This window comes from Mastomys coucha, unplaced genomic scaffold, assembly GCF_008632895.1.
Source record: "Mastomys coucha isolate ucsf_1 unplaced genomic scaffold, UCSF_Mcou_1 pScaffold23, whole genome shotgun sequence".
Lineage (NCBI taxonomy): Eukaryota > Metazoa > Chordata > Mammalia > Rodentia > Muridae > Mastomys > Mastomys coucha.
Genome location: NW_022196906.1, coordinates 31,467,408 through 31,484,146, shown reverse-complemented (window position 1 = coordinate 31,484,146; position 16,739 = coordinate 31,467,408). Strand labels below are relative to the sequence as shown.

The 16,739-nt window shown below is 42.1% G+C and overlaps 1 protein-coding gene across 7 annotated transcripts in view; it reads right to left on the bottom strand.

Moving 5' to 3' along the window:
• Msantd2 (Myb/SANT DNA binding domain containing 2) overlaps positions 1–16,436 on the bottom strand; it is a 35,069-nt gene extending 18,633 nt beyond the window's left edge. For 2 of the 7 annotated variants that reach the window (XR_004111286.1, XR_004111285.1), the window contains exons 1-2: positions 15,622–16,436; positions 13,862–13,975 (exon numbers count right to left, since the gene is read on the bottom strand). Coding sequence is in view for 3 of the 7 variants with exons in the window: in XM_031343220.1 (XP_031199080.1) it covers positions 15,622–16,131 (510 nt within the window). In the remaining 4 variants the exon portion in view is untranslated. The remainder of the gene's footprint in view (positions 1–13,861; positions 13,976–15,621) is intronic. The other 5 variants (XR_004111284.1, XM_031343220.1, XM_031343217.1 and 2 more) reach the window with 3 other exon arrangements.
• Between the last annotated feature and the right edge of the window lie 303 nt (positions 16,437–16,739).

Sequence of the window (16,739 nt, the reverse complement as noted above, 5' to 3'; positions counted from 1 at the left end):
AAGAAAAAACAAAAAACAAAGGAGTTATGTAGGGGGAAAAGCAATCAAGAGTTTCAACTAACCCACACCAATCAACATGTTACAGAAATGACACCTGGACTGTCTCCCATTTTAGTATTTAAGATTTTAACAAAATTTTGTTTGGTAACTATAAGCTCAACACACAAGAGGACTTCATACCTAGATGAAGGTTTGTAACATTGCTATTATCTTTTACCCAGAACCAAATTTCAGAAACATCTAGCTTTGTCAACTAATCAATTCCAACTGTTTTTAGGCTTAGCATGACTATAGCATGTAATTAACATACTGACATAAACAAAGAAGGAAAAGCAGCCTCACTCCCTACCCAGAGAATTAAGCCTGATCACTGGCAACTTATTCTCAAGAAGCAAGTGCAAGAGAACTCAACACGAATAGTGAAATAAGGTGCATGAATGACCCATATATTTTCTTGGAATTTAATAAAATAAAACCATCTCATTCCTGTTTTTGCCAGGAACTGAAATCACAAGCATATTTACCAGTCTTGTTGAAATATAAATGTTTGTTTATTTATATTAAATTTTACATTGTTAAAAACAAATGTGTGGTTATGCTAGGGTAAAGAACGTAAATTGTTTTTCCATTTTCTGAGTGTAGTATTATGGATATATTATTTAAATGAAGGAAAAATGAAATGGGCACAACACTGACCTCAGCGAGCCCAAGCGCTGTTTCCTAATTTCATCAAGAGAAGAAAATTAAGTGCTTTGGCTCACGACTAGACAACCTGCATTAAGAGAAGAAGTGCTCTGAGCTAAGCACTGACAGAACAACAGCAGCACTTTGCTGCTCAGGGAGGCAAGCCTCAGCCTCACCTGGATGTGCACAATGCAAAAGAATTTTTAGAAAGCATGAAAAACATTCTCAACAAAAACAGAAGCCGATTACCCCATTCCTTATGCAAAAGTGCAGAGTATGGTTTTCAAATGGAGGCCAACAAGGTTCTACCTGAGATAGCACATCTGAGGCGCTTCTGTCCTGAACTAATTGTTCTTATTTTGAAGCAAGATCCCACTATGAAGCCAAGCTGGGCTCAAACTCTCCTTCCTCCTACTGTCAGATGCTGGAATTACAAGAGTAAAACACTTGGTTTGAATTAGCTATTTAATATACTTATTTTCTCAGGACTAGGCTATGTGGGAACATGACAGGATGAGTGCCTCTAGGCTTAATCCCCAGCATTATAGGAACATAAATACCATTTTCTATTAGGATACTGGATCTATGGTTTTGTTTTGTTTTTTTAAAATCAGTTTTGTAAGCAGGTGTGGTGATACAGACCTATAATCCTAGAATTTGAGAAACAAAGGTAGGTCAATTAGAAGTTCATAGCCATCAGTTACACAGTGAGTTACACAATGAGGTCAGCCTGGACTAGAGATGCTGTCTTTAAAAAAAAAAAAAAAAGACATTTCTTTTCACTGATATATTCCCCAGTGCCTTCAATAATACCTGGCATATGAAAATGGCTCCACAAATTTTTGATGAATGAGTGAATAGAAATTCTTTAAGATTATGTCAAGGTAGTACAGATACCACATACAAGGTTGACTTGCTCTCCTAACACATTCTTCTTTATAAATTATAACCCAATCTTTCCATATAGAGAAAAAGTATTTATAGATTAAATAATTAAATAAATAATCAAAGCAGTTTTTGATTGATATGAACTTTTATTTTTAATTAGTATCACTTACAAACATATTTGGCTTATTCAAATAAAAGAAGTAATCTAAAGAGAAAAAATACTGTAAGTTTCAAAAGTTTGAGCTACCACAATGAAGCAGTGTCACAGAGGAACTGCAACTAGCAAACACAGAAGTAAACAACTTCCTATCTACTCTATCAGTTACACTGAATCAATAATATTTGCTACGTTTTCATTAACACCACTGAGAACACACACAGAAAACCAAAGTGATGACTGCTGTTCCTAGAATAGACACAGGCTATCATTTCACGAAGGTTTAACAGCACATCCTAAGGGAAAGGATAACACTTGACTAGTGCCAAAAAACAAAAGTATTTCCACAAGCTCCCAAGGACTCTAAACTACAAATACGTGATAGTTACAAAGATTTAAATACATGTCTTTTTCCGAGTGCAAACATTGGTCATCTAATACTCAGAAGAGTGGAGAGGCTCAGAACAGATCACAAACTCCAGATAACTGTGGCATACGCATGAAAGGTGCTGGTTCATTAAACATCCATTTTAAATACATACAGAAGTTTCTGCAATGCCAACAGTAGCAGAATAAGAGCATGGTACATAAAGCCCCCTACAATGAGAAAACTAAGTATGTTCTTATCCCTATGATCATAAAAATTTTTTAAAATCTAAAGCACTGTGCCAGGCTTGTTGGTACATGTCTTTAATCTCAGCACTTGGGAAGCAGAGCCAGGTGGATCTCTGTGAGTTCGAGGCCAACCTGGTTTACAAAGTGAGTTCCAGGACAGCCAGGGCTACACAGTGAGACACTGCCTCTGAATCATTCATAAATGAATGGACGGATGAATGAATAGCATTAATAGTACTTGTTGGTTGTTTCTGAAACACTGAGCTCCTTCCCATTTTATTTCATTTTTTCCATAGTGGTGGGGGACAGGGGTTGTTTTTTCCCACAAAGGGAAAATGCTGTTAATGCAGGGGTTCTCAACCTTCCTAATGTTGTGACCCTTTAATACAGCTCATGTTGGGATGATGCTTGACCATGAAATTATTCTGTTGCTACTTCATAACTGATTTTGTTACTGTTATGAACTGTGATGTAAATATTTGATATGTGATCCCTGACAAATGGTCATTTGACCCCCAAAGGAGTTCTGACCTGTGGGTTGAGAACCACTGTGCTAATGTATCTTAGCCTAGTAATAAAAGCATAGTTGTATAACATGAAATCTGGCCCAACATGGTAGCATACTCTTATAATCTGAGCATTCCATAGGTGGAGACAGGAGGGCTGCTCCAACTTCACAGCTAATCTAATCTACCTAGGGAGGGCTAGTCCTGCTAGGACTATCTTGTCTCAAAATACTTCAAATTTTTTAAAACTGAAATCTTAGATCTGAATTTTAGTTCCTATCCTCTAGCAAAGGAAAAGAGCTATAAAAGAAGGTAGGATAATCACTTCTGTCCACATGTGTCCAGACTGGACAGACTCAAGGCTAAGGGAGTGTACCTTCCAGGCCACAGGGCAGGGCTATCCTAACATGGTGTTCTATTTCTATCTCACTGGCTTGTGAATAACGAAGCCTAACACTTAGCCATGAAGTGCCATAAAGGTCATCTGTCCCACAGCAAAGAATGGGCAAAGTAGATAAGCAGTTCCACAACAAGTTAAGATCCAACAAGTAAATCCCTTAAGAACTGTGCCAGGTATGTAGGAACTGTTCTCCTCTCCCAAGCTTCCACTGCTGCTGCTCTCACCATCCACCTAACTCACTGGAAGAATGATTTCGAAATAACTCCGTGCCTCCACTCTTAGCCTTTCTATTCATTCACATCACTCATTGCCAGTGGATGCTATAAAATGAAGAGTAGCCATGCCACTGGGTGGCTTAGAATGCTTTGCAAGCAAGGTAAGGATGTGATCTGACACATCATCTGACCTCCAGGTTGTCACTACTCTCCTTTCTTCTTACTACCTACTTGCCTTCATCCTTTACTAAACCAAGTGTTCCACTGGAAAATCTGGGGCTTCAGGCCATGTTGGAAGAACATAGAGTGGGCAGGCAATGGCTTGTTTCATGGGTCAGCTGACCTACGTTTGATCCCTTGAAACACACCATCTTCTGGCCTCTACAGCCACCAGGCACACATGTGATGCACAGACATATATACAGGCAAGATGCCCATACATAGAAAATAAACAATGTTAAATATAAAATAAAAACCTTTAACAAGAACACAAGGCTGTCTAAATAGCTCAGAGTATAAGGGTATTAGCTACCAAGTCTGACAGACCTGAGTTCAATCTCTGAGATCCATAGCAATAAAAGGAAAAAAATAAAAACAGCTCCCAAAGTGCTGACTTGCACTTGAATGCTCAAGAAAACATACATGTACACACCATACATACACTAATAAAATAAGAAAATTTTCAAAAAGAGCAGAATGAAAAACTGCTGATCTCACCTCTGTATCTTCCAGGTCTTCTTTTTCTTTGGGGGATTGGGGGCAGTTGAGATAGGGTCTCATGTCATGTAGCCCAGGGTGATCTTCCTGCCTCTAATCCCAAATGCTGGGCTTATAGCTCAGCTCAGTCATCTTGTATCTTAACTAAGGATGGGTTCAGAAGTCAATTTTAGTGCCTGTGACAACTGCCCACATAGGAACTAAAGAGAAAATGCACACTGGAAAACAAAAGCTGCTCTAGTAAAGACAGCACTGGTACCAGGCTGTTATCTCAGCATTACAGGAAAATGAGGCAGCAGGGTCATGAGTTCAGGACCAACCTGAGCCACACAGTTAGTTCTAGGCAAAGCAAAATCTTGCCTCTCTACCTGAGAGACAGGAGCAACAAGGAGAAGGAGCAGAAGAGGAACATGGGGGAGGGGGCATCCTAGTCCTGCAAAGAGGGTGCCTAATAAGATGGTTGAACAGGGGCTAGCTTAGGTCAGAAGGAGGGATGCCAAGTAACAGACATATGAAGAAGGCCAAGTCTGAAAAGAAGGGGTGGGCTGAGCCTACGGGCACTGAGTAACAGGAGGTATCCTGGCCCTACAGTGCTATCCAATAGCCAACCTTATTAAGGGAGCCTCAAGTATCTCTGGGCTACTTCATGACCCTGGGAATGGCTCCCTGCTACTGTAGACTCTCCTAGGCAAAGACTACCACCTACTGCTGCTCTATCAACGTGCAAAAGAGCAAAGAACCACAGATGCAAAACTCTTCGTGAGAAGCATTCACAGAAATAGGGAAGCCAGGCAACATCTCTTCCAAATGTAAAGCTTGGGGAGTGGAACACGGAGGAAGGGTTGCTTGGCTGAGTTTTAAGCTGTCTTCCCTTCCCCTGTTCCTCCAGCTCTTCTATTCTGCCATCTCCCAAGTATACCCTATGTGGGGACAATGTGACCCTGAGCTGTAGGTGTCCTCCTTCCTCTCATTTTCCTCATACCAGTTTTATGTACAAAATGTCTGGAGACCACTGAGACTGTGCTTCGGATAGGAAGCATGAGCAGTGCCTCGGGTGGGGTTACCGGGGAAGCAACACTGGCAAAGACTGGAAAGAAGGAAAATGAGTGTGATGCCAGGGGCAACGAAAAGAGTACAGCACAGTCTGTGTTAGATGTTTCCACATCCATAGCTTTAAAGAGGCTCCAAAGCTGGCCTGCCCATGTTGAAACAGGGCAGAACCTACTGAAGTAAAGTGCATAGTGTTAGCAAGTTAATGTTTGTAAAGCACACAGAACAGTCTGTGGTATGTGCTCAATGCTACATTACTGTAGCACTATACAGTGTAAGCTATCATTATTATCTGGTAAAATTTATTTCTATTATATGTACATGTTATAGTAATGTACTACTCCCCAAAGTAAAATATACTCTTCTTGTGTATGATAGTCAAATACAGATGTACAACTTTGGGTTTTCTTAAAATCAAAATTAAGGAATGTAATGCATTATATTTATACAACTACAGTTCAATATAAAAATATGCTAGTAATCAAAAACATAACCTAGAACTGGCACATTCATTCAAATGCCATCTGAAAGTACTAATTTTCTCTCACATGGTTCTTTATGATACTACCAAGCAATCAGTCACTAATTCTAAACCACACCTTCACCACATACTACACAGCAAGTTGCTCTTCAATTAAAAGACACTGCTTTTTAAAATCACTTAAAATTTTTTAAACACTTTCACTATTTACAGAATCCGGGTTACACTGCTCCTGAGCTCTACACCAACTACTCATCTATTCAACAGCCTTCTGCCTAACTAAACATCATGTTACCTTCAGGTGAAGCACAACCATAATGCCCAGTGAGCTTAGTATCAATATCAACACAACCACACAAACTTCACTACACAGCAACTAGTTCTTCAATGTCTAACTCCTTTGAGTAAAGGTTCACCACTGTACTTCTCAAATACTGTAAGTTATGAAACTTTAAGGTCTTTATTTCAGATCTCATTACTTAAACCCTGGATCTCAAGGATTGAGTTCCACTGTATTAGGTAAGAAAGATATCCAAAAGATACCCAGGGCTATGTATATCCTCTGCTGACTGATCAGGGACCTAAAACCCTTGAAGATTGGGGTCATTCCACTATTATTTTTTAGGATAAAGTTTGATCTCTGAATTTAGAATGACCAAAGCAACAATGGGTCTGAGACATTGTTTCCTTCAAACATAATGAGAATTATCTCCTACTCCACAAATCTGCTAACACCAACAAGAATATTACAAGGAGTTCTCAGAACATTATTCATAAATTTTACACCCATTTTTGTCTTAAACATCCCAAATCAGGGTATTTTATAGATCCTAGTAATTCCTATAAAACTTTAAATGTTTTTAGATTTTATCTTTTTACATATTTGAATGTTGCCTGCATGTATGTGCACCACAATCTTACCCAGTGCCCATGGAAGTCAGAAAGGGCATCAAATCCCCTGGAACTGGAGCTACGGAATAGCTGTGAGCCACTATGTGGTTGCTGGAAACTAAACCAAGATCCTTTGTAAGTACAACAAATGGTCCTAACTGCTGAGCCATTTCTCCAGCCCCTAATCTGCATTTTTACTATTTACCTGTTTTAGAGAGTACATGAATTTCAAGTCTTTGCAGACTACGCAGCAGAAAAGCTTGAATACCATTAATTCCAGTTGCCCTGGTCAATCAATATACCAACACTGCAACATGTAGCTATTCACATTTAAGTTAAATTAAAACAAAATTCTATTGTAGTCACTCTGGTATTTCATTTCAATTATTCACAGCACCTGTGGTTATGCAGACTTAAAACCTTTCTACTATATCACAGAAAGGCCTCCTGGACTTTGTGTGCCAAAAAACCAAAAACTTAATACTTGCCCTACTCAATTTAAGTTTAGAATACTTTTAGTTCTTGCCTACAATCTCCACTACTTCAAAGTTGTCCCTGTAGAGAAATAGAAGGGTATGACAAATGAAAAGAATTCTGACCTCCCCTTAGAGGTCTTGCGTATGTGGCCAAAAGAATCCTTTTAGAATGCTTTAATACTTCAACAACATTCAGCATAGTAGCCATTAGTTAAAAGTGGCTATTTAAAAGTTTGAAGTAACTTAATTGAAACTAAACATAATTTAAAACCCAGTTACTTGGGCACACTAGCCATATTCTGAGGGGGCCAGTAGTCACATGTACCTGACAGCAATCACACAGAACTAACAGTTACAAACATTCCCATCATCACAGAAAAGTTTATTGCATGGCAATGTTTATACTCCATGGCTTGTTTCGTATTTTTCCTTTGGGGCTTTTGGACAGCACTGATGTAACCCAAACCAACTTCTCCATGTGGCTAAGAATAACTCACCTTGAGCCCCTGGTCCTCCTGCCCCCAACTCTCAATTGTTGAGATTCTACTGTTGTACCATGACCTCCTCACTCACTGGGGAAGGAGCCCAATGCTTATCCATGATGAGCAAGTATTTCCACCACAGCTATATGACCCGCTGTATCTTTACACTTTATAAATGTTTTTCTTTTACTTTTCTTGTTTGTATGTTGTGATGTTTAAAACCAAATTTAGACTCACTTATGGAAACACAACTACAGAAGTATCTGCAAAAGTGTTTCCAAAAAAGACTGAGGAAGGAAACCCACTGAATGCTGTTCTGCAATGGAATGACGTCTCAGGCTGAGTAAAAGCCAGACAGCAAGCTGGACAGCAGCACTCACCTGCTTCCTTACAGTGAACAGAGCATATTCACAGCTGCCTAAAACTCCTGCTGCCATGACTGCCCTGCCACAACGGACTACATCTGCAAACTGTGAGCCAACCTGTACCCTTCTTCCACAAGTTGCTTTTGTAGAACATTCTGTTACAGCAATATAGAGCTTCCCTATGTATCCCAGATTTGGATGGCACTCTTCCTGCAGTACATGCCAGCCTTGAATTTGCAATCCTTCTGCCTCTGCTTCCTGAGTGCTGGAATTACAAATGTAATTACAAATGTATCTCAGGCCTAGATATATTCTTAGATTAAAATAAAAAAATGGCCAAGAAATAACCGAGAATCCCATTCATTCACAGTTCTAGTGGGAGCTTGTTGTATCTTTAAAGCTGAAAGCCCAAGTATAAGATCCATGAGAGAGCTCTGATAACCAGGATAACCTTGACCTCTCTATAGAGCCAGGATGACCTTAACCTTTTGCTCATTCTCCCTAATGTTGGGATTATAGGCTTTTGCCACCATACTCTAATCAAAGATTTTATTGGTTGTCTTTATTTCTAACAGTGCTGTGGATAGAACCCAGGGCCTTACAATGCTAGGCAAACAAATGTTCCACCACTGAGCCACACTCCCAGCCCCAAACACAGAAACTTCCAAGTGATAATAAGATGGAGACAACAGAATCAGAACAGGTAACACAAGATAAGACAAAGATCTCACTGGATTTACTTATGTGGCTTACAACATTGCTTGGAGATCTTTCAACACAAAGTAGTAGTCTTGTCTACAAACGACAAAGGAAATTCCTCAGGGGAGCAGTCCATTAAAAGGCTTGTAAAAGGAGAAAGATATCTTTTGGCTCCAAGTTATCTCAAGACCTATTTTTTGGTTCTCACAAACAATGCATAGCTAAAATAAAAGGCCTTTTGGGTGCTAAATGACAAAATGTATTCAATGTAATGACAACTGATGAACAAATGTAAGCAATGTCCCAAGAAAATTGTTTTGTGTGCTAGACAGAACAGTTTGATGGCTAGCCAGCATAGAACAGACAAAGTAAAGGCAAGTAAAGGTCACACACAATACTTGCCTTTCAACTTCAGGCAAAGCTAGACATATACATCTGTTCAGAGACATAAAGCCAACTCTCAAGAGGCAAATTTTTGGCAAACACCCAAAAATATATGACTTGAGAATGAGGTTTGCAGTGCATCAGATTAACGGACTGAAGTGTGAATGTGGCATCTGGCTCAGAAGTGAATGCCTTCATGAATCCTAAGTCAAGCATATCTTTCAGCTACTGAGGATGATGGGGAAGATGGCTCCCCTTTGAAGCTATCACACTTGCAATGTGCTTTAGTCCTACGCCACTTAATCAAGTACTGTGCTGCATACCATCACTTGAGTTGTTTCATACATCTTCTCAACTCTTCCATGTGAGTGAGTGAGTGTGTGTGTGTACACAAGCTGCAGCTGTAGTAAAAGTACTCAGATTACAGGAACAGAATTTAACAGGGGTTTTAGCATTCTATCGTAGACAGCCCCACAAATAACAAGCACTCAAGGTTCATTTAGTGAGTGAATTTATGAAGGAAAGTTTTATAAGAAAAAAAAAATCATACAATGTACACAAAATCACACCAAAAGAAGAAAAAAAAGAAAAAAAAGAAAAGAAAAAGAAACCTCTATCTTTGTTTATCTGACTCCAAAATTGGGCTGGAATTGTCAGCAAACACATTTTCTTCTGGCAAACAAAAACACAAGAAAATTTCAGAATAAACAATCTGTGTAGTAAAGCAGTTTTAAACACATCTATTTATCCAAAAGCCAGAACAAATGCCAACATCATGGCAGACATCAAATGAAACTCTAAACAATGTTTGTATCTGATTTTCAATTAAAATATTGTCGCTCAGAAATATAGTTATGAACAATATTAAAAAGTTGAACTTCAATAACAAAATCCAAGCATTATTAATATTTATAAGCTTAATATTTTTGTTGTATAAGTAACAAGTACGGTCCAGAGAAGTAACGTACTTTAAGAAGGTAGTTGGGTAAGGAGCCAGGATGGGGTCAGCTTTCCAGTGCCTTCTTAGGAGGAAGGCACTCCATGTTAGAAATCATCTCAACGGAAAAAACTGATTACTACTCATCTTTTCAAATAAAGACAAAATTATCTATTAAGAGATGGGCATGGTGGAACCTTCCTATAATGCCAGTACTCACAAGACAGAAGCAAGAGGATCAGAAGTTTATGACCAGCATCAACTACATATCAAGTTCAAAGTCAGCCTATGCTACATGAAACCCTATCTCAAAAAAATGAAAAAGAAAAAAATTTACTGGTATGTATCTCTATCTACACCCCACATCCCGCTTAATATATTCATGTATTTTGCCTTCATGCATATATGTCCCTGTTATAACTATGTAACTGGGTTTCCCCTGGAAACCAGAAGAGGACATCAGATTCCCTGGATGAGATGTTTATGAGCCTACATGTGGATGCTGTGAAAGCATACAAATCCGTGTTCGCAACTACTGAACCATCTTTCCATCCCTTTTACTAGCTTTACATAACTAAATGTTTACAGGAATATCAAATATACTACAGAAGAAATATAACTCATTTGTATGATATTCTTTCTCTCTGTGAGCCTCTGTTATTAAGGCTTTTGTTAATTGGTTTTTGTAAGAATAGTTTCGAGAACAATGCAAAGAAGCAATGGATTGGGCAGTATATGCAGTATTGCCTACATCCTGTTAAGGTGTTTTGTTTACTCTGCAACACTGAGAATTGAACCCAGGGCAACTCCACATATAACCACATGCTAACACTGACATCCTATTCCTGAGCGTACATTTAAATAAACTACATTACTCTACATAAGAACTTCCAGGTTTGGGTGCTGGAGAGCTGACTCCTTAGTAATAAGTACTTGCTCTTGCTGAGGAATCGGAGTTCAGTTCCCAGCACCCACACACTTGATAGCTCACAATCATACAATCATCCATAACTCCAGGTCCAGGTGAGCAAGTGCTTTCTTTTTTTTTCTTTTTTTTTTTTTGGTTTTTCGAGACAGGGTTTCTCTGTATAGCCCTGGCTGCCCTGGAACTCACTCTGTAGACCAGGCTGGCCTCAAACTCAGAAATCCCCCTGTCTCTGCTTCCCAAGTGCTGGGATTAAAGGTGTGTGCCACCACCACCCGGTGAGCCAATGCTTTCATCTGACCTCTGCAAGCACCAGACACTCACAGGGTATAAGTACACACTTGCAGGCAAAACACTCACTTAAAATAAAATAACCAGCCAAAAGAGCCAGGTGGTAGTGGCTTTAATCCCATCCTTTAATCCCAGCTTTCTGGAGGCAGAGGCAAACAGATCTCTGAGTTCAAGGTTAGCCTGGTCTACTGAGCAAGTTTCAGGGCAGCCAGGGCTACACAGAAACTTTGTCTCGAAATCCCCTACTTCCACCCCCAAAAAAGATAAATCTTTAAACATAAACAACTTTCTGGTCTTCATTTATTTTGCACAACTAAAGACAAAGGTGTACATGTGTATACCAGTCTTCCATGTTTCTATAGGTACCAAGAGGTCAGAAAAGGGCATTAGATTCCCTAGAGGTGGAGTTACAGGTAACTGTAAACTGCTCTCTGAGCTGGCTCTCCAGCCCCTGCATTTCTTTTTCCATTTCTTTTTTTTTTTTTAAGATTTACTTATTTATTTTATGTGTATGAGTACACTGTAGCTGTACAGATGGCCATGAGCCATCTTGTGGCTGCTGGGAATTGAGCTCCAGCCCGCCTGCTCGGGCGTAATTCACTGTAGTTATCTTCAGACGCACCAGAAGAGGGAGTCAGATCTCATTATGAATGGTTGTGAGCCATCATGTGGTTGCTGGGATCTGAACTCAGGACCTTCGGAAGAGCAGTCTGCGCTCTTACCCACTGAGCCATCTCACCAGCCCTCTTTTTCCATTTCTCATCAATAGGGACATGAGGCTTCCAAATTATTGTCCTAAACTGCCACTTCTAAAAACTGAGACCTAAAGATTTGTGTTCAGGTTAGAAGTTTTAAGAACTTAAGGTTGCACTTTTCCTAAGTATAATCTTTATTCCCTGGGCAGCTACCTCATAACTCTGTTTTTGGTGACTACATTGCTTCTGTGCTAAAGACCACATTTACACAGTTTTCTAAAGGGGCAAGAGTTGTGGGAAATTTCATTAACATGGTTTTTTGTATTTGTCCCCAGCGCTGGGGATTAACTTCACAGCCTTACATAAAACAGGCAAGCTAACTCCTCAGCCTTTTGAACCTTAGCTTTAATGCAGTATTTTTAAAACTGGGTTCCAAAGTCCATATTTTTAATTTTCTTTTTTCAAGACAGGGTTTCTCTGTATAGCCCTGGCTGTCCTGGAACTCACTCTGTAGACCAAGCTGGCCTTGAACTCAGAAATCCGCTTGCCTCTGCCTCCCAAGTGCTGGGCTTAAAGGCGTGAGCCACCACCGCCTGCCCATATTTTTAATTTTTTTTTTTTAAAGATTTATTTGTTTATTATATGTAAGTACACTGTAGCTGTCTTCAGGTGCACCAGAAGAGGGCGTCAGATCTCATTTGGGTGGTTGTGAGCCACCATGTGGTTGCTGGGATTGAACTCATGACCTTCTGAAGAGCAATCAGTGCTCTTCCCCGCTGAGCCATCTTGCCAGCCCCATATTTTTAATTTTTAATAACACTACTATAAACTTTTATACATTCAGTCACAGTTTGTATCAACTTGACACAAACCTAGATATACCTGAGAAGAGGGAAACTCAGTTGAGGAAATGCCTCTATCAGACTAGTTGTAGCCATATCTGTAAGGCATTCTCTTAATTGCTAATTGATATAGGTGGGCCCAGCCTACTGGAGGTGGTGCCATCCCTGGGAAAGTATGCCTGGACTATTGAAAGGAAGGTAGCAGAGCATGCCAAGGAAGCAAGCCAGTAAGTGATATTCCTATGTGGTCTCTGCTGAATTCAGTTCCTACCTACAGATTCCTTCCTTCCTTGAGCTCCCGCCCTGGTGAGGTTGTTTGAATTAAAATGGCCTCCACAGACTCATAAATTTAAATGTTTGGTCCCTAGCTGGTGGAATTGTTTTGGGAAGAATTAGGAAGTATGGCCTTGAGGAATGAAATGTGTCCCTGGGGGTAAACTTTGAGGCTTTGAAAGCTCAATCTCTCCCTCTCTGCATCCTGCTTGAGAAAGAGGTGTAAGCTCTTTGCTACTGCTCCAGCACTTATGCTATGCCTGCCTCCAGGCTGCGACCACCATGATGGCTTGGGCTAAGACTCATCCTCTGAAACTGTACACAAGCCTGCAATTAAATGCTGCCTTTAATACATTGCCTTGGTCATGGTATCTCTTCACAGCAATAGTAAACTAAGGTACCTGGCTTCCCTAAATAATAGGCTAGAAGCTGTTAGCCAAACAAACCCTTTCCTCCACATCCCAGTTTTGATCAATGTTTTATCACAGCAACAAAAAGTAAAAACAAAACAAAAAAAGAATATCTTCCAAAATTCTTTCTAAACTTCCTTAGATGAATGAAGTATTTATTTAGTGTCTACTGAATGCTGCTTTGTCGAGGGACAAGACAGATCAGAACTTGTCCTTAATCTTTAATTCTGGTAGGAAAATCAACATTAACAAGAGCCTGAGTTTCTTGATCCAAATCATTTTGAGCCACAAGCCCTTTTCAAAAGCACACATTTGTCAGCCCTCCTTGTCTGTTAGCAGCTAGGTATATCAGAGGACCATCATCATCTCAGAATCTCAAAAGACTACAAGTTTGTCTGTTAATGGCTAGGTGTATCAGAGAACCATCATCATCTCAGAATCTCAAAAGACTACAAGTTTGAGGTCAACTTGGTCTTACCTGTCTCAAAACAGGTAAACTGATCCTCTAAATTCTTCAGAGGCTCAATCTCCTTTCTTTGCTTTAGATTTCCTTCTCATAACTGGACAATGAAGCATTCCAACTAGATATCCCCTGGTTGTTTGAGAAACAATTTTATGGAGAGATTTACATTCAGCAAGGTTTTGATAGTACACTTTGAAAATCCTATGAATAAAAATCAAGAAAACAGGCATAATTTACAAATGCCTAAGACACTCTCAGAATTCCAGAAAAGTTTGTGGGTGGATGCTATCCAGGACAACTCAAAGAAACTGCCCCAAATTTAACATGAACGACCCTGAATAGAAAAATGAATGAAATCCAAAGAACAGTAGTTTTTCACTATTACATATTATTTCAATGACATTCTTGTTTAACAAAGGTGTTCAATAAGAATCCTCAAGTGCATATAATAAAATAATCTAACTTAGCTTTCTAATGGGTATAAAATTAATCGAACAGTTGGAAATAATGAAACAGCTGTTTCTGGACCAAATCTTCTAAGTAACAACATCTGCAAATGAACATCTTTGGAGCCAAGTCCTCACGAACTCTGGTACAACCTCCCCCCAATTCAGTGAGATTACCCTGACTTAAAGAACTGTTCTTACTGAGTTTTATGGTTGTTTGCTAATGTGATATTCTCAGTTATGACTGTCCTTAGCAGTTTTCTACTCCCCAGAAAAAAAGTAGCCTTCACTATCAGAAGTGAACACTATGTAAACACAATGTAATGTTTTCAATGAAAACTGGGAGAAACTTTGAGCAGACACTAGAAAGAGGGAAGAACTTAACTAAAGTACAGCTCCTTGTCTGCAAAGGCAGATACAAAGGCCTAGACAAATCATTAGAAACAGTAAACCGATATGCAGGCTGATGGTAAAATTAACCCACATTAAGTCTCCGCATTAAACATGCAGATGCTTAAGGATGGCCAGATGCATCCTCGGTTTTACTTGCCGGCATCCGGCACCCTAACTAAAGGGGGGGGGGGGAAGAACTGGTGTCAAGAAAGGGCTTCCTCAGAAATAGAAGCCTCCTGACTCTCAAGGCAACCTGACTCTGAAAAGATCGCCGGTCCAAATTCCAAAAGAACCCTCAAGCAGACTAACGTTCAACGTGTCCTCTACTGTCCTCTACCTCCACGATAACAATACACGACCTTTCTTTCATTAAGCCTTTCCAACTCTCAAAAAGCACCTCAAATCTTGCTAGTCCTTTTAACACCTCAACTGACAAGCAAAGAGACTGACACAAAAGGCCAGCCGTCCCCAATGCTCTTTTCTTAAAACTCTAGCACTTAGAGAAAAAATCTTAACACTGGGCGCTCATCTGGCCCTCTGCTGCCCTTCCTCAATTCCATCCCAGCTGGAAAGCTTCAGCCTGGGAGCCCACTCTATCTGGGAACAAAGCAGTGCGGGCGACAGCACCCGCGACAGTGCGGCCCCGCGCACAATAAGAGAAACTACCAACTTCAGAGCGCAGGAACATCCTCAATTGGCAAGAAAGAGGGGCGGCGGCAGACACGCCCAACTTCAAACTCAGGAAACCTACGGGCTGGCGGCCATCTGGAAAGAAGCGCCCCTTCCCAGGGAGAGAAAAGAAAGAGGCGGAGCAGACACAAGGGGTACCCGGGGCCCGGGAGGGGAGCCCCGCGCTCGGCCCGGCCCCCGCCCCCAGGCCCGTTTCCCCGCCTTCTCTGCCTCTGGTTCGCTGCCCCGGGCAGAGCGGCCGGTTACCTTGATGCGCTCCCGGCACTGGGACGGCGTCCGCTCGTAGCCCAGCTCGGCCAGGGCCCGGGACACGCGCTCGTACATGGCCGGCCCAGGGGCCTTGCTGCCGAATACCGTGCCGGCTCCCTCCAGCTGCTGGTACCGCGCCTCCACCAGCCGCTCGTTGCCCCATACAGCGATGAGCGCGTTCGTCTCGGCCGGCGTCCACGACATGCCCCGGCAGGCGGCGGCAGCGGCCGCCGCAGCCCCGCCACTGCCGCCGCCGGGCGAGAAGGAGACCGAGGACGAGGCAGCGCTGCGGCCCCCCAGCCCCAGCCCGAGACCCCCGGACGCCGCGGCCCCCGAGCCCGCCGTGCTGCCCGGCCCGAGAGGGGAGGCTCCCCGAGGCGTGGAAGGGTCGGACAGCGATGGGTTCCCGTCGCTCAGGTCGCCGGGAGAAGCCGGGGAGAGCACCTCCATCTTCGGAATTTTTAGCGGCGAGTTGGCGGGCAGCTCCGAGCCACAGGGCGCAGCCATCTTCCAAGCCGCCGCCGCTGCACCGCCCGGAAGTGACGCGCCCCTGCATCCGGCCACTAGGGTCTCCGGGGCTGCCCTGGGGCCTGGCTTGGGGCTGAGTGCCTCGCGGCGGTCCGAGGGCGTGGAGGGTGTCTCTGGCCGGCTCAAGCCGCCCGCAGATCTTCGCCTTTCCCCTCCAGCCGGTTGGCGCCGGCCGCTCCCCTCCGGAGTGGAGAAGCAGGGAGCCGGCGCACCCTAGCTCGGAGCAGAGAAGGGTGGGGGCTCGAGGGCGCGGGAGTGAGGGACTGAGTGGAGCCTTCCCACTTCCTTTCCAATCTCAACCCTCACCGCAGGGGTGAGGCCCGCGAGGGGGCTCGAATTAAGGACCAATTGGCTGTTTCTGTTTTTCCTGTCTCCTCCCTGAGGCTATCCTCCCTCTAAACCAGCCTTTACGTACGGAGACCGATGTTCAGGTTGGAGACTAGGAAACCCTACGAAGGGTATGTGGAGGATGGCAAGGCGCGAAGGCTGCTCACAGTAGTTCTGGACAAGACTTTCAAGAACAGATATGAGCTAGAGTTTGCACGCATTAGCTTTGCAAGAAACTCATCCCAGTGGTGGCTCATGTC